This window comes from Aythya fuligula, chromosome 6 (genome assembly GCF_009819795.1).
Source record: "Aythya fuligula isolate bAytFul2 chromosome 6, bAytFul2.pri, whole genome shotgun sequence".
Taxonomy (NCBI): domain Eukaryota; kingdom Metazoa; phylum Chordata; class Aves; order Anseriformes; family Anatidae; genus Aythya; species Aythya fuligula.
Window position 1 is genome coordinate 28,247,410 of NC_045564.1, and position 17,816 is coordinate 28,265,225.

Here is a 17,816-nt window from a genome sequence, read left to right on the forward strand (position 1 = left end):
CCTGACCTGGGGAGGTAAAGCTATCTACAACAGCACTGTGTGTTCATAGAAACCATCCTATTAAAATTATGAACTTGAATAGCAACAAAACGCCACAGGCACTGCCTTCTGCCCTAGTTAAGCTCTTCTCTTGTGATGAACCACTGTGAAGTAGCTGCACATTGACAAGGGCCGTGTAGGTGCCAGGCTGGTAATAATTCTTTTTTCCCCTTCTAATTATTCAAATAAGAAGTAACATTGAGCTAAAAATAAGACCAAGCATTCTCCAGATCTGCAATTACTCTCTCAACTTGTACTTGTCTACAGTATTTCTTCAGCTAATCACTACAGCGCAAAACATGCCAGAATTGTTTGAAATCAGAATTCAATCCCAGACACAGTAAAAGACTAATAATGAATGTTGTTTACACACATTTAATTCAACATACCAGAAGCAATATTCTCACTCCCTTTAGCATTTTATTTGCTTATAAATACAAGTCAATACCACAAGATGGCACTTTCTTACTTGCAACACGTACTATTATAAACACATACCCTCTCCAAATGTTCCCAGATGTTTACAACATTTAACTTTTCAGTGGTTTTGAAACATTTAAAAAAGCAAGACCTTCTACAAACTGTTTTTGTGTTTGATGTATATTAAATGAGGTCAGGTAATTAAATTCAAAAAAAGAATTTATAAATATTTCAGATAAGAAAATTTAAATACAAAAGCAGAGTTTGTATTAATTAAACTGAATAACACTTTAAACTGGCCATAATGTATCTACATGGTTTTATTTAATTTAAAATACTTTTTAAACAATCAAATCCTCTAGCCATTCATCAAAACACCTATCTACTCAACCTTTTTAAAAATATTTTCAGTTAAGAAACCACCTAGGCTTTTTCTTAGCAATCCTTATTCTGTCCTGTAGGTGGAAATGAAGTGAAATCATATTCCAGACTAGAAAACAGGATAAGAAGGAAGAAACTTTAAAAAACCAGATAACTTCAGATACTCCAACTCATTATTCTTTGTGTTTCTCAAAATACATGATCCAGTTTTAAAGTCTTAGAACGAAATGTAAACACTATAAAACTCATTGTTGAAATATGTGAAGAATAAAGAACCCTGCACTAATATAGTGCATAATGATGCTGTGTCAAACTTGTCATTTACAGTAAATGTCACATTTTCCTCTGGATTGTCATGCCTTTTTGTTGCTGCTTTTTTTTTTTTTTTTCCAATGCTAATTTCTTTTGATGTCAGTAGACTTTATTATTATTATTTTTTTATATTCCCATTGCTCAACAGGAAGAGATGCATTTTCCAGTGTCTTCAAAAAAGCTGCACAAGATCCTTCAAAAAAGTTGCACAAGATCCAAGACTTTGATTCCTTTTTTTTTTTTTTTTTTAATAACGAGGTGACAAAATTTCAAGCTTGCGGTATTTCTGTTCTGCCCAGTATATTACACATAAGGAGATTCCTCAAAAAACTGAGAAGTCTGAGAGTTACAAAAAAGAAAGCAGTTAAGGCAGTCAATGTCTACATTTGGATTTCTTTTTTATGTTACATGTCAATGTCTCCGTCATAGGCTAAGGTTAGAGGCTTCTGTTGTGGAGGAGTGCTTTGATGCTGCTTGCTTTTTTTGCTGTAAGAAAAATAAAAATATTTCAGGAGGCGAAAAATGCAAATGGTAATAGAGTGTGAAGCTCAAACACAGCAACAACAAAAAGAAACTTCAACAAAAAATTATCTTCCCGCACTGCCTATTTTCCTTGGCACCCTATTGAAACAACTGTAATTATTATTGAGAAATACACCTCCTCATTAGCCTTCAAGTGATGGAGAACTATGCAATGCTATTTTAAAATCCCCAGTATGCTCCGCTGTATTATCTCAGAAACGGCAGCTATATAGCTCAAAAATAGGAAGCTACAACTCCAAGGCATCATCCAAACACTGTTACTTAAGCTTTTAGTTGAAGAGAGAATGAGGGAAAGGATGAGACAGCGGGAGAGAATAAAGTGGTTTTGGATGAAATAGAGTAATGTTGCTGTTAGGACATGGTTGAGACTCTCCCTCACAATAAAACCCTCCATCAGAGACGCCCTGGTGCAGACCAGGGCTTCAGCACACCCAGTACCCTATTTCTAGCAGTGACTGGTAAACGGCAGCTTTAGACATTTGGCATGTCTCCTCCTGAGGTGTTTAGTGCCAAAAGCTATTTAGGGATTACCTGAGCTGGGGCGTACATCCAGAAAACCAGAATTAATGCCAAGAGACCCACCCTTCCATGAACTGTTATGCCCTTATGTTATTTCAATTCATTTATCTTTCTGGCACACATAGCCGCTGATAGCAGTAAGCTCACAATGTAATAATGCACTCTACGAAAAATGAAATCTTTTGTTTATTTTAAGCAGTCACTTCATCAGATGTCTCCTACTTCTTATATTGCAGGATATAAAAATTCCCTAGCCCCCTTTTCTACTCCATTCCTGATTTCATAGATGTCTATTGTATTCCCACGTCAAACACCATTTCCAGCTGAATGACCCTATTCTGTTTGGTGCTTCCTTGAATGGGAGCTGGCTCCTAGATCTAATCAGTCTTCTTGCCCTTTTTCAGTTTTATTAAAGAATACAACAAAAAGCCCTTTCTAATCCCAGCAGAAGTCTGAATATATGGGTTTGTTGATAACCAAAAGTAACTCTTTCCCTGCTTAGCCACCAAACATCTTCATGGTCAAGTCAGTTGGAATTTGCAATTTGGAGAGCTTTAAATTACTCTGAGATAGGAGCCAAATGAAGGCAGGTCCCTCATCCAACTTCCATTCTTCCTTAACACCTTGAGGATTAAATCTCTGCATTGCTATTTAAATAAAAGAGAACAAGCACAGCACAGAACACGTACTTACCACATCAGGAAGGATGTAAAAATCAGGAAAGCTATGATGAGGAAACCGCTAGCTGATACTCCATACACCCACATCTTCAGTTTGCCATCTGTTGGAAGATTGGGAAGAAGGAAAGGGGAAAAAAAAAAAAAAAGAATAAAAATCTTTATTCTAAAATACACAAATTCTCAAGATGATAAATAAAGAGAAAACACACAGCAAAATTAATAGCATCATTGATGGGAAACACAGTAAGGACTGGTTGGGAATAATCCATTAAAAATATGCTTTCCATAGAAAAAAACCATTATTGTAAAAATCAATCTTTTTAAAGACATAATCTTAACTGTGGTAAGGACTTTAGGTTTTCCTCACTGAAAACTGAAGAGGAACTCCTTGTGTCAGTTTTCCAAAGCAGCCTTGTTTCACAGCCTGCCCTCTGGCTGAGCTCCTGCAGCCCTGTGCAGACAACCCGTGTGCACGGCACAGCACCACAGTCACCACAGGCAGGCTCCTGCCCACGGAGAGCAGGGCTGGAGGGAGATAATTGTGATGGACTCACTCATGAACCTCCTTGTCTGCTCTAGCAAAGAGCAGCTGAGTGTCAAGCTGACCCAGAAATCAATGCAGGGACACCTAGGGTGTTCAGCCTAAAGAAATGATGTCTGAGAAAGGATGTGGCTTTTCTCTGTTTGTACTTGGAGGTCACGTGGGGTAAACATCAGCAAGCCCAAGCTGAAAAGTGCTTGGAAGGCAAGTGAGAATTTAACTATGAAACTTGTTGCTGTCTCAACTAGAAATGGCCAAGAAACATTCGACAGTCCTGTGAAGGGATTGTCACAGCAAGAACAAGGCATCCCACCAGGTCTGCTATGATGCTCTCATATGCTCTCCATCCCCAACATAAAGGCATTAGACCATGTCAGCCGACAATTTAAACAATGCTATTTAAATTGCCTCTCAACTTGAAAAGTTTCTGTTCTGAACTCTGGCCTCCCAGAGTGTGGTGAAGAAAGGAAAAACACTGCCTGATTTGAAATCAGTTCTGTGCTCTCCTGCAGAGCATTTAAAAGAACAAAAATATCAGCCTCATTAAATCATTATAAAATTTGTGTTCCAAACTGTAACCAGGAAGGAAAATCACAAATTAACTAGAGAAAGGCACATAAAATTTTACTAACAGGTACAAGTCCGTAGATAGGCACAGACGCCAAGGACTATAGCACCAAAGGGTGGTAAATGCCATCCACAGAGGGAGCATTCACCATAGACTTGCTACCAAGAATGTATCTGGTAGATAACAGTGGTCTGCTAGCACTAATTACTGCAAACCCCAGACCTGTTTTAGGAAAGCAATTACATATTTTGTCAAGAAGCAAGACAAGGGGGAACAACTTGAAGATGCCAGCCTTGAGATGGGGTCTGAAGAGCACATACAGACCAAAAAGGCACCTACAGGATGCTGTGGGGTTGGTGATATACTTAGCACACATGTAGCATATTTACTCCTTTGCCATGTGTTGTTTCTATAACATTTATACCCCTAAATTAAATAACACCATGTTCTGCTGCAGTTCCTTAGCCCCTGTTTGTACCTTTTAGTTCCTGTGGGAGAACAGGCTCACAGATGGTGTGCTGAGGTCAAGCCCACCAGAAGCTTTCAGGGCTGCCGCCTTGAACGCTGATTTAAGGAAGGGAAGATGGCAGCATCCACCTACACCCCTCTCCCTTTTTCTAACCCCATAAAGGTAACGGGTGAAGACATGATACCTAAGTAAGACTGCCTATGGAGGGCCATGGATGCTGACAAAATGGCAATTAACCCCAAACCTGTGACTCAAACTGTTGGTGAACTGTGTGGGCTTCTGGATGATGAATCCAATCGAAAACCAGCCAACTTTAAAGGCTCTGGACCAAGCTCTATTAGCTCTGAGACTGTCAACGCAAAGGTTAACTACTGTATGCAAATCAAATATGTAAATGTAACATTCAAAGTGTGAACACATATATCAGACAGAATTATGGCTCCCTGAACCCTGCAACAGAACCTTCCGTTACATATTTTCTAAACTCCCCTGTTCGTTACAAACTAATAGGAAACAAATGCCATGTCAGACAGCAGAATGCAGGGAAGGTGGCACTGACAGTATTTCTGAACAGGTGGACAACTAATGCATTTCAGTAAAACTTGACACGCCTGATACTTTTGTTTCCCATTTTAAAGTTTCATTTGCTTTTCAGAAATTGATTTTGAATAAATTAATTTTCCAAAATAACAGTCAAAATGGTGAGCAGCTATTATAGCTACAGCACAAGTCCTGCGTACCGGTCGGGTATGGTACATCCAGTTTGCCAGTTCCAGCTGGGAAGCACTTTATGCTAACCAAGCCAAAGATCCACTTAGGACTCCCTGCTTGGGCACTGCAGCTTGCCTGCTTCTGGCTTATTTTGTTTTCTTAATGTCTTCACTTCAACATTTAAACCTTCAAACTTTACACTTCCTATCCTGTTTTTTTGTTTGTTTGTTTGTTTTGTTTTTTTCATACACTTTTGAAATACAGCAAGAAATAACCAATGTTTTCTTTAATGAAATCTTAAGTACTTTCTGCTCAGAATCTTCTAAAGTGCTCCTGATGCCTTTCCTGGTCCAAACACATTACTTACAGAAATATCATCAGATAAGTGTTCTAAGCATCCCCCCAAATCACATACGAGTATATACTTTTGCAAAATATTATTGCTTCGTTCTCTTTGCTATCTCTCAACATAAGAGATTGTGATTACTCAGTGTAGTCACAAAGGAACAGGAGATGACATGCAAGGTAGAAATTGTGAGGCTGCTCCACCGCTCCCAGACACAATCTCTGATGTTATGAGCTACAAAGCTTGTATCTTTCTTCTACAGAAATGTAGTAAAGAAAATTTATTCCATTCATATTTAAGTTTTTCACCTGGATTAAAAGGTTGAATAGACCATCCTTTGAAAATGTCATGCATTTTTGAGTTGACAGGTTTATTTTTTCCAGCAATGGTCTTAACATCAGCTTTCTTATCTTCTAAACCTGGTACCTTCATGCAGTAATCCAGGAAACCATTTGATCTCATTATTTCTGTATATCCTCGCTCACAACCGCAGACTCCTCTCTAGGTGATAAAAGGGAATTTGATATTAAAATGAATAGTATCCTCCTGAAGAACAGCACAAATTGCAGGTAAACTGTGAAGAAACTACAAGGTACATCCAGCACTTGTAATTAGCAAGTTAACTGCCATCACACCAAACAAGCTATGAGCTGGTGCTTGCAAACCCATTTCAGCTCAAAAAGCCAAACTACATTGGCAATTGGTTGAAAGAGAGTCAATAATTACAGTATGGAAATATTTTCATCAGAACAGACTTAATAATAGGTGTCTGTGACTCGATCCAACTCCTCTTATCAATAAAAAGTTAGCACTGACCCTGCTGGGCATACGAAAAGATTAACAAAGCAACAATCCCATTTCAGCCCCAAACCCCCCGTTCCAAGGTATTTCCACCAACACTGGGCTCTCTCTGATGAAACATTGCCTCTTTGGACTAAGCATCTGCTGCCCTGGACCAGTGCAGGCAGTTTCTTCAAAAGGTTTCTTAGAATGTGGTGGTTCACTACACAGATACTCCATTTTCTGGATGTCTACTTTAATACATTTAAATAAATATATATATATATATATTTAGATTGCCTTTCTTTTCTAAACATCTTATTATTACAATGCCTATCTGAAGGTCTGTCATGCTCTGTACTACCCAAACAGATATGGGATTTACAGTATCTGTGATAAGAATTTAACACTTGATGTCAGTTTTTATCCCACACCATCCCTAATTGTTGTCAGACACGATCCTGAGCTTTTTTGAGCAAAAGGTGAAGGAACTCTCAAGAATTTAAATAGCTAATGAATGCATGTCTGCCCATCGTGTGTATGGCTCTGTAGGCTCTCACAACAACCCTTATAGCTCTATACAATTGCCCATGAGCTTGTTTCCAATGGTAATTCCTCCCACAAGATACTCAGCTGAAGCTGAGAGCTGTGGAGGCTGTATTTAAAATAGAAACATCTACACCCCAGCTGCACCTGGCTACTTCAAGGGTTCTGGGTTTTGTGCTCTGCCACAGTGCTGACACAGAGAACAAGGAGAAGGCATTTTTGGAAGCTCTCACTGGAGTTCAGTACTACAAGAAGGGATGTTTTAACCTCTGGGCTCACATCTGCTCAGAGGCAAAGAGGAGATGCTGCCTCAAAGATGCAGCAGATGTTGCTGATGCTGAACTTTTCAGCAAGTGGGCTCCATTCCAGACTCTGCTTAAATGGTTAGTATGGAGGTGGTGGGATCAGGCTGCTACAGCTTCCTTGCACTCTTGGGGGCCTCCTGTGTCCTTGGAGGAGCAGGAGAGCAAATATGCTTTTATTTTCTCTCTTACATAAGCTTTAAACAGTCCATTTGCTATTTGACAGTAAAATAGCATTCAATAAAAATTAAACCAAGAGGTTCCAAACCCTCCCCACAAAACAAAACCAAAATTACAACACTAATATACACCATCACTCATCTGTGCAGGTTTATGAAGCTTTTCTCTTTAATTGAAATTCCTACAACTTCCTCGAGGTGGTACCATGGGCACACTGAACTATTTCCTAGGTCCTGGCATGCATTTAAGATCCAGAAGATAACTGAATAGATTTTGCGGTGTTAATTCATCAGCCACGTTCTGCAGCAACCACGCACCTGGGTGCAGTAGGAGAAGGGTTTTCTGCACGCTGGGCTGCAATGACGAACTTCAGCAGGCTTGGTCTGAAGAGCACACCCTCCTGGAAAAGAAGTTACTTTCCAAAAAAAGAGTGCTTTCAAGGGTATGTTGTACAATGGTTTTGACTTGGATCACCATAGAGCAAGAAGCGCATGCTTGCTTATTTTATATGGTTAAATAGTACTCTATTGAGCTCATTAGCATAATATCTGTAGGCATCACATTAATTAATTTGCCTTAACAAGGCAGGGAATTATTATCATACCCATCTTGTTAATGGAGAACAGAGACATTCAGATTTAAGCAATTTGCCCCAGGCCACATAGGAAGTTGGGGACAGAATCAGGAATTAGATGCAGATCTTCTGTGTCCTCATTAACGTCTTATCTACATAAAAAGATATAATACACTTAACGCCTTAGCCCATCCTCACTTGGGGAACTCTGCCTCATAGCAATAAAAAAAAGTGTTAATGAGTTCTTAACTACTTGGCAACCTTTGCACATAAAACTTTTGTATATTATCTTAACTAGTCCTTATAAATAGAGCTAGATAAGAACATCTGCATTTTCTTTCCTGCTCTCTCTACTCATTCATCCTCTGCATACTGAGAGAGATCCTGCGGATGTGCGAGCCCTTTGCCTTTGTCAATCTCTCGTGGAGCATCAAAGTGCTGACCATGGATTTCACTTTTCATCCTGTGCAGGCAGAATTTGTAGGTCACAGCACCAGCAGGAATCTCACAGTCTGAGTGATCTGAGATTCCTGTCTATTGAATAGAAGGAGAGTTACAGAAGCTGGGCTCTCTACCATCGCATGTGATTTTCTCTTTCTCTCCCCTGTTGCTGGAAAGTTGCACTAACAGCTGTACAAGGCTGCCTAGGCAGATGAGTTACTGTATGTGCATTTGTCTCTTCCTGTGGACAACACAACTATCTGGGTAACTCATGCAATGACATGCGTGATGGTGACCTGACAGCAGGGCTGGTGAGTTGCCACCTGTCTTTCCCACACATAAACCTGAACTGAAATTCTAGAGGAATCAGGAAGGAAGGCTGACTGAGTAACTGATACAGAAGAACAACTTGTATGAAGACTTTCCTTTCATGATTGTGCATGGCAATTTGGGGCATACCTGTGACATTTATTCCGTCCGAGCGCTGGCACCACACTGTGCGTACATTGTCTCGCCAAAGGCTGGTTTTCCACAGGTAATCATAACACTTCCCTCCTGCAACGTCAATACCAGTTAGTCTTCACATTGCAACAGAGTCAGAATAAACTCTCGAATGAGAGAAACTCTGGCAAGGCTACCTGAGCAAGGCCGTGTCTCCACCACTTGTCCGGAGCAGCTCTCCGGGCTCTCAGGGGACTGACCTACAAATGCCCGGGATCGAGCCTGCCGACCCGTTGTCTCGAAGCTCCTGCCCTCGATGCACGTGAGCTCACAGGAGCTCCACTCCGACCACTCGGTCAGGTGGCAGTCACCTGCACACAGGAAGAATAAATCACAGGTTTCCCAAAGGAACCAGACTTAAAGGATTAAGGACAAGCTGCGTACAACAGCTTTAACAGGGAAATAACCCCAGTTTATCACCCAATGGTATGCATTATTCAGATTTTCTGCTTCGCGGGGAATCTCATTTTCTCCAAAAAGAAAGCCTTTTTCAGGTGATCTAGAAACAGCAGACTGAGCATTTACGTGATTTGCTGAAGTACGAGTTCTGACTGCGGCAGCTGCCAGTACTCAGCTATGCAACCCTCTCCGTCTCAGAAAGCTATTGCAGACAGCAGCGTCCTGTGACTTTCAAAAGTCTTTACCTGGGCAAGGCACAGAGCACGGTAACTGCAGCACAGTCTCTTTCAAAGGCAGCTCGGCACATAATGCATTTTCCACTGGTTTGGCTGTAGCAGAAACAGATGCGTCATGCACTACACAGGTGAGGTTGCGCACTTGCAATCCATCTCCGCACTGCCCACCCTAGGAAATGACAGAGGGGAACAGAGACACACATTGCTGGTGTTAGCAGATGGCAGAAGAAATACACTTGATTCTACCTGTAAATAAAGACTTCAAAGATATAAATCCAGTTTCTGGACTGCAATAGTATCCCCAGTTACGGGAAGACAGGTGGAGATCTCCTTTGTAAGAAACTCTGCAGAAACTCAGAGGCAGAGAGACACATGGAAAAATGTGTATAACCAGAGAGGAGAGAAGAGCACACAAGTCCTTTCCTTTCCATGTCTGGGAAGTCCAGGAAGAAAGGAGTCACCAAGCAGATGGGGCAGAGCTCAGGCAGGCCCTTTTCCTGCTGCAACAGCGAAAAATAGCAAATGTGAAGAGCACAGCTTCAGGAGAGCTGGTCCCTTCCCACGTGACAAAGCCTTCAATCTCCTAGGGGAAGAGGTGGGTACCATAAAAGATTCAAAAGGAGTGTTTTGGCTTCTCTAAAGCAGCCAAGGGCAGAGCCTGCCCATAAGCAATGGACATTTCCCTTCACCTCCTTTGACGACAGAGCCCAGTATGAGCAATTAAATGCTTTAAACTCTGCAACAGCACAAATCCTTCAATGTCTTCAATTAGGCTTCGAGGATTAATGTGCACTAGGATGTTTGTGTAACTTCTTAATTGTACAGGGAGTTTCCAGTTCTGAGGTGGAGACATCGCCAGCCTTACTGAAATGTCATCTGAAGCCAGCCCCAGCTTGTTAGCACTGAATCTGGTTTGAACAAGCGTTAGGTGGCTCCATCCAAGCCACTCCACACTCTTCGGTCCGGTTCTGAAACACTCAGTAAAACACCAAACCACCTGCTGAAGTGGTTCCTCTACCAGAAAATCAATGTTGTTTGGTTAACCCAGTGATGAAGATGCTGTGAGAAATGATGCCCCGAGGCTATTTCTAGAGGGTGGAATTGTTTCATTTTCTTCTGAAAAACAGAGCTGTGTTGATGTTTGAAGCACATACATTAAACCTGTGCAATACTTTATGAATATGCATCTTAAGCCTTATGGAAATAGCACTTTACAAAATTCAGTAAATAAAGCTCAGGAAAAAGGATGAAACATTGCTTTTATACAACCAAGGGAAACACTACTTTGAATCACTTGGCAGTAGATTCTTTTAAAGTAATGGACTTCATCTGCAGAACAGAATGGCTCCTACCAAGTCCATTTATTCGGCAGTATGTTTGATAGCAAGAATCTCAAGAATGGCTCTCCTGTAAACACCTGGCACCATTTTCATTTTCTCCATACCTTTTCTGTTGCTGGCGCATGGTGATACAGAAATAGAAGCGTAACTAGTTGGGTTTAGAGCAGTTGCTAATCAAAAGCATCTTAGAGAAATATTAGTGTAGATTTACCATATGCAGCCAGAATTCAAGTTTTTAACACCATGTTTCATTTTAGTCAGTATGCAACTTACTGTTCTAAATTACTGTTTCACCCCTGAAACCTCTATAGCGGCCTGAGATTAATGGTGTGTGAATAACTCATGCGGCTGTCAATTGGGTTAGAGTTCTCAGAAATTGCTGGTGGAAACAGAATACAATGTGGAGAAAATTCCCTGGGGAAATGGGCACTAATCAAACTGCAGTCCATTCGCAGCTCAGCGAAGTGGCTTAAGGAATGGCTGAGGATTATTGAAAAGGACAAAAAAAATGTGAAGATACTTGTTCTTTTACAAACAGTACATAAATATATAAGTATTTAGATAGATATAAATGCATGAATAGTTATGTAAATACAGACACAAATATAAAAAATAGATTAAAAGAATACATTTTTGGTAATCTCCATTATAAAAGTTAGCATGCCTCAAAGCAACATTCTTCATCCTTCTATCACAAAATATTGGCAATATATTCATATTTCCAATATTTAGAATAAATAAATAAATATAAATAATGGACTCTCAAACAAATCCAAAAATAAACATTAGCTTTTTAACAGTGTTTTCCACTTTCTTGCTTTCATTCAAGAAAGACCTGAAATGCATTTTTACAATGAATTGAATGCATTTAAAAGATACTATGTCATCCTGTCATTTACAGAGGAAAATGACACAGGGCTTTCTTGATATATTTGGCAAGGTCATAAGCAATGCAGGAGCAATGCATTAACTTTCTTATCATCCTAAAAATTATTCATGTCCCCAAAATTATACATTTGAAGACCTAATTAATAGGTGTGGAATCAGTGGAAATTTGCTGCAGAAATGGCACAATGAGGATTCGGTGAGTAGCTGCTAATCAGAGGAGCATTGCCAAGGAGATGATCAAATATTCAAAACACTGGGGATCAAATCTGTATTGTAAGTGCTCTTCCTTGGGAGGTGTGATGATCTGAGGTTTGCACAGATTTAGCCTCTGCTTTTCGAGTCACAAGCTCCTTGCAGGAAATATGCAGGGATTTGACTTCCAGAGGGTCCAGGTCCATTTGAATTCCAGAGGTCCAGGGATTTGACTTCCATGGTTTCATGGTCTGTTTAGCTGCACAAATTTCTATTTTGACCCTTTGGATGATTCAGAAAAGCCCCTGGGTTCCCTAAATACAGTCTGGAGGTAGGGTCCCTCCAGAAGCAGCTGCACAGAGCCTCTACGTCTCAGTCCTTCACCTCAGGAAGGGTTCTTAGTCTTCTTATGAATGTTAGACAGATAGTCCTTGATAATGTCTAGCTGCTTGGCTTATATCCTGTTAATGGAAAAATTGTGAACTCTGTCATTCACTGCTAATTTTTACTTTCTTATTTTTTATTTTATTTTTTTCACTAATCAGTGTAAAACACTTCAACTCCAATGAAAAAATGATTAATGTAAAACAACCCTTTAAGATTAGGTGTTTTGACCATTTTCCAGGTTTTGCACCCCTTTGAATGCAGCAGAAATGCCCAGGTCTGCTGGAGGGGTGCCTGTGACATGTGCCTGTGACATGTGCCTGGAGAGCAGTGTGCTGATTTACATACTGTGAAAACCAGCAGTACTTAGCAGGCTCTGCTCCTAAACATTCACACACCTTTAATTATTCACATGAAGTCAATTTAACAGTCCTTCTACAATTAAGAAATGCAGTCTCAGTTATCTCATAATACAAGGAAGAAATGTTTTAGCTTTATAATTAATTGTCCTGTTTATATTACCCCAGGAAGACTTTTTCACAATATGCATTTTGGTCTTACCGTATGATGTATTTACCGTCTTCAACAAAGCATTCTTGAAAATGTGACTTCTAAAAGCTTTCTCTAGAAAGTACACTTAAGCTTCTTTTCCAGAAAAGTACAGGAATAAATCACCTTGTATTTATGAACTACATTTAATTCCAAAGAACCTCATTAAAGAGAGCTGAACGTGGAAAAAAAGGTCTCCTCTCCAAAACAAAGCAAAGGGGTGAGAAACTACAACACAGTAATTTAAGAAGAGAAGCGGACTCTATCTCACTGCAAGCACAGGATGATATCTCGCTTAGCGAAGGCCATGATTACTTGCTTTGAGCTGAAATTTAGCTGGGTTCTGAATGTGCACATTTTTAATTTCCATGATGTGTTATTTTTCTGGAATATGCTAGGGCATTAATTCAGCTTCCCTACTAATTCTTTTATCAGCTATGTTAGCTCCTATCCTTGAAAGTCTTGTCCCTAATGTTTAGCAGAATTTGCTTACCTTTGCTGGGCAAAATATCAGCTGAGGATGTTATACATAAATAAATACTGCGTGCAGCATACACAAAAAACATATTCACATCCTTACTTAGCTGGAATGAGTTGTTGTTTAGCACAGGAATCAAGAAGAAAGGTGACCCTAATATATATTTCCTGTTCTGTGATCTTGGGCTGTCCAAAGGCTGTAAACACTCCACATTTCATTTACAAAATGCTGGGGAAATTCCAGGTATCTATTCTGCTGCCTGCAGCATTTGCTACAGGTCCATCGACTGCACCCAGACATCGAGCAGACACAGAGGGCAGATCAGAAAACACAAGGGATGTGTCTTCACTTCCATTACTGCCTTCAATTTCCTCTGTTTGACAGTCTGGAGAAGCAGCCACAGACCTGTGCAGAGGTCCTGTGCCCCAGGATGAGGCAGGGCGATTCTTCTCCTACCTGCACCTCAGTTAAGATGGCTCTCAGCAGCCCAAGCGGGCTCCGTTATGTCTGGGAAGCTGCAACATGGAAGATTCATCTCTGCTTAATCTGGGTTACCAATTTAGCTGGTTTAATATGGGTAATGTGATCTAATAGCTAAGGAGAAAAGAAAAAGTATAGGAGGAAAAAAATCAATTCAAGCCGGATGCGAGTCAATGGCTGGGAGAGAATGACAACCGTGGTGCGGAGTGTGCAGGGAGCTGAATCCTGCCATTCCCAGGTTGCTACAAAGAAAGACACTGCGGGGAAAGTAAAAGCCAGCATTTCATACAGCAGCACTAGTGCACTGAAGACCTTGCAGAGAAAGACCTGCTATATGGTACTTAAAAAAAAAAGATAAAATAGATGAAGCTCTGGAAACCAGGCATATCTATTTTCTTGTTAGAGTTACTTTATATAATTAAATTATAGGTCACCATGACTATGCTTGCTCAAGCACATTCACCACACAAATCTCCTTTAGTACCTCTATAAGCTCACAGCGCTTGAACCTGTCCCGCCATAAATCGCTGCTGACGGCCGGGAGATCGCGTGTGCAGGTTTACGTTCCTGAACTTCCCAGCCTTCACACGCCTCTTAAACCTAAATCAACCCCGCCACCCCATCCCCATTTTGGCAGCAGCAGAAACGCGAGCCCTACCTGGAGTCTGCAGGGCGACCAGGGGCCGAGGTGCCAGCTGTAGCAGGGCTTCACCGGGCAGCTTCTGTGCTGGGCGAGCTGCGCCGGGCAGGGCCTGCCCTCACCTTCAGCCTGCAGGAGCACCGCACGCCCGCGCACCATCTGGCCTGGCGGGGAGAGAGACACGGCGCGGTGAGAGACACCCACGGGAAGGAGCAAAGGCAGATTTGGGGGCGAGAAGGGGGTTCTCGTTATTACAGACTCATTTTCCATCCATAAACACAAAGCTCTTTTTTAAAACCCACACAAAGCGATTATTCAGGAAGCCTATTTAGATGATATGGCTGCAATTGCCAAGTCATCTGCTCCATGATGCAACCACTGATATTTCTGATATTTCTATTTTGTACGTTTTCCAAAGACGTTATTTGTTTACACAACACATTTAAATATTTGACTAAATCCTGATTATTAAATATGGCTAGAAAATAATTCCTATGGAATCATCATTTCTAACATCATCCATTCAATATGTTTCCAGAGATTTGTAACAAATGAAATTTCCTTTTTATGACCAATTATGTGCCTCTAATTTGAAAACTGCAAACACTCTAATGGCTATTACCATCCATAACCACTTCTGCCATTTCCATTAAAATCCTATTTATTATTGGTGAAAACTTCTTCAGTTACTGAATAGAAAAAGCAATTATGTTACTACTTTTGAAATAATAAAACTGAATACATTCATTAAAGTTACAGCAATTCCATTTCCTTCTCCTTTGCTGTCCATTTACGTCCAGGAATGTTTTCACTCAAAATGATTCAATTAGAATCCGGGCTCCAATTAAAACGAAAAGTGAAAAGAGCCCTTATGCAATGCAATGCATGAGATTGTGCTACGGATAAAATTTCAGCCTCACCTTTCAGTAGACGGGGATTTGAGAGGCAGTTAAAAAAAGGAGAAAGGACTCGGCAATAAGAGCACACACATGCAACGAGACAGATGCAGGCCGTAATTGCTAACTCCCTGAGAAGGAAAGGGAGGAGGTTTGGTGGGGAAGCGCTCCGCTTGTATGGCAGTCATTTAGCTGCAATCTGGAGTACAGGTGAGTCCGTGCTGGAAGCAAACACCCCTGCAACATGGGGATGCCGTGATAGTCAGCCAGAGCCTGCTCGCAGCGATTTATGGACGCACTCTTTAATTAACTGTGCTGCAGCTGTGCTTAGGATACGCTTCTAATAGCAGCCATCGTGAATGTCTACAGAGCAGGGCTTCCCACAAAATTTTAGGACCTAAAAATTAAAAGCTAAATCCCCTGAAAAATGTAGTGACATATCTTAGCGAGCTCTCTTACCTTTACAGTGCTCTTCCCCTGTTCTGACCCATTGAATTCCATTTTTAAACCCATTTAAACCAATTTTAAAACCTTTTCCTTTTCCAGGTCTAATCCTCTGGACCAGGGGAGTTTGTAACAGAAGTGATGATAAAAGCTCTTATCCACATGGCTGTGCATTCAGCCGTCACAGAATCAGATACATTAGGAGGTGGAAAAATCCTACCAACTGAGAGGAAAGGGAAGGTAAAAACTCCTGTGGTGCACCAGGCGCCAGAGCCGGGAGGAAAGCTCCTGGTCCTCTGCTGGTGCTTGGGGTGTATTAACGTGGAGGGGGGCTGCAGCTGCCTCCGGGCCACACAGTGCCAAAATGCATCATGTCACGGCACCCTGAGGGAGAGCAGGTGGCTTATAACTGGCCTTTGATAAATATGCACTGGACTGAATTTGTCCGATTTGTCTCGTTTCTTGAAGTGACCCCTGAGAGGTGGGGCAGAACTGCAACGCTCCCTCTGTTTGCACTGAGGTTTGGGCAATGTGCTCCAAAAGGCTAAAGGAGGCAAATTGGAGACAGTCCAGAGAAAGGCAACACACATACCAAGGTATTTGGAAAACAGAAGAATCAGAGAAGACTAAGGGAAGTGATTTCGCTTACCCCAGAATGGGAACCAGCCCCTGGCATGTAAAAGGTTGCTGCAGCCTGCAGCAATTTGCAGTTTGTAAAAATTAGGCCAGTTGTTAGGATATAGCTTCGTGAATTCTGGGGACTGGTTAGCGATGGAAAGGGCTCTTTGGGAAAGCATGGGAAGCCTGTGGATGCAGGGGTCTGGGGAAACAGGGCAGGGGGTGCCCTGGGACAGCAGCTCAGTGCTGAACCCCTGCAGGCACCAGCTCTGAAATGGCAGCGGCAGAAATGGAGCGCTCTGAGGTTTAAAAGATCTGATCTCCTTAGGAGGGGCTGGAAACCCTGAAGTATTCATCAAGCCACTTTAATTCAACACAAAATTTCCTTTTATACTCTCTGCTTAACAACTTTCTAACAAAACATAAATGGGAAGATCAATGAAGAAAACCCATGATTTTCCTTTTAAGAGGAACTAACAACTATTCTGTTTTTATTTACATTTTATTTTCCTACAGTCGGTTATCCAAACCTTTTAAATTTACTCCATTCACAGTGGTCAGCTGCTGTCTGACTTGTTTCTCTCTCCACCACTTTCTTTCTCTACTGTGAATAAATCATTAAAGAAATAAATTTTGTCTAAGAAATTTTGTTGAAATCTCCCTTGGGCACAATCACTGCAGTGAATTTCTTAAGGCTCTATTGCTTTTTTTTCCTCACTCCATAAACATTATCTAGGTGCTCCATTGCCGCTCAAGTAGCAGAAAAACTCCACCTGTCTTTACTTTCTAAATACCTTATTTTTTACTGCCTATGGAGAAAGGAATCTCACTGCATCTGAAATTCATTTGCTTTTAACGCAAACTCTGGTATAGTCAAAGCAATCCTAGTTATTTCTTAAATCTTCCAGTTAATTTTACCTTACTTTTCCAATGAATTAGCCACACATTAGTTTCCTCTGCTCTGCAGCATTAAATTATATGAAAATTAAGACAAAATGTGTGCTGAAAATTGGAAATAATTGGTATTAACTTGGGGATATTTACACGGCAGTGTGTTTAACACTGGGTAACTCATGTAAACTCCAAAATTTTTCGTATGAGGTCATTTTTTATAAGTGATGAGGTACAGGTTTAGCTGTTTGTATACTATTTAGCATATCTGTTGGACAACTTGAGAGAAATCATCCAGGACAAGAAAACATTTACTTAGAAAAATAAAACAGCCTTGTACATTCATTTGCCTCAACAAAGGAAAAACAGCGTGCTGGGAATTACCTTTCTCCAATCTTTATCCATGATCTTTTCCAATAACTTTGCTTCACGCCTTGGGAACATCATGCATTAACACAGTACCATACATCTTTCCCTAACTGCACAGCAACTGCTATGAGGACCCCTGATATATAACACAACACCAGC

General features: G+C 40.9%; 1 protein-coding gene across 1 annotated transcript in view; it reads right to left on the reverse strand.

Moving 5' to 3' along the window:
* Positions 1-398: 398 nt before the first annotated feature.
* The window catches only part of THSD7B (thrombospondin type 1 domain containing 7B), a 316,331-nt gene continuing 298,913 nt past the window's right edge, over positions 399-17,816 (reverse strand). The window contains exons 22-29 of the mRNA XM_032190608.1: positions 14,458-14,603; positions 9,498-9,657; positions 8,991-9,164; positions 8,812-8,907; positions 7,655-7,737; positions 5,838-6,030; positions 2,908-2,995; positions 399-1,638 (exon numbers count right to left, since the gene is read on the reverse strand). Of these exons, the coding sequence (XP_032046499.1) occupies positions 1,557-1,638; positions 2,908-2,995; positions 5,838-6,030; positions 7,655-7,737; positions 8,812-8,907; positions 8,991-9,164; positions 9,498-9,657; positions 14,458-14,603 (1,022 nt within the window). The 3' untranslated portion in view covers positions 399-1,556. The remainder of the gene's footprint in view (positions 1,639-2,907; positions 2,996-5,837; positions 6,031-7,654; positions 7,738-8,811; positions 8,908-8,990; positions 9,165-9,497; positions 9,658-14,457; positions 14,604-17,816) is intronic.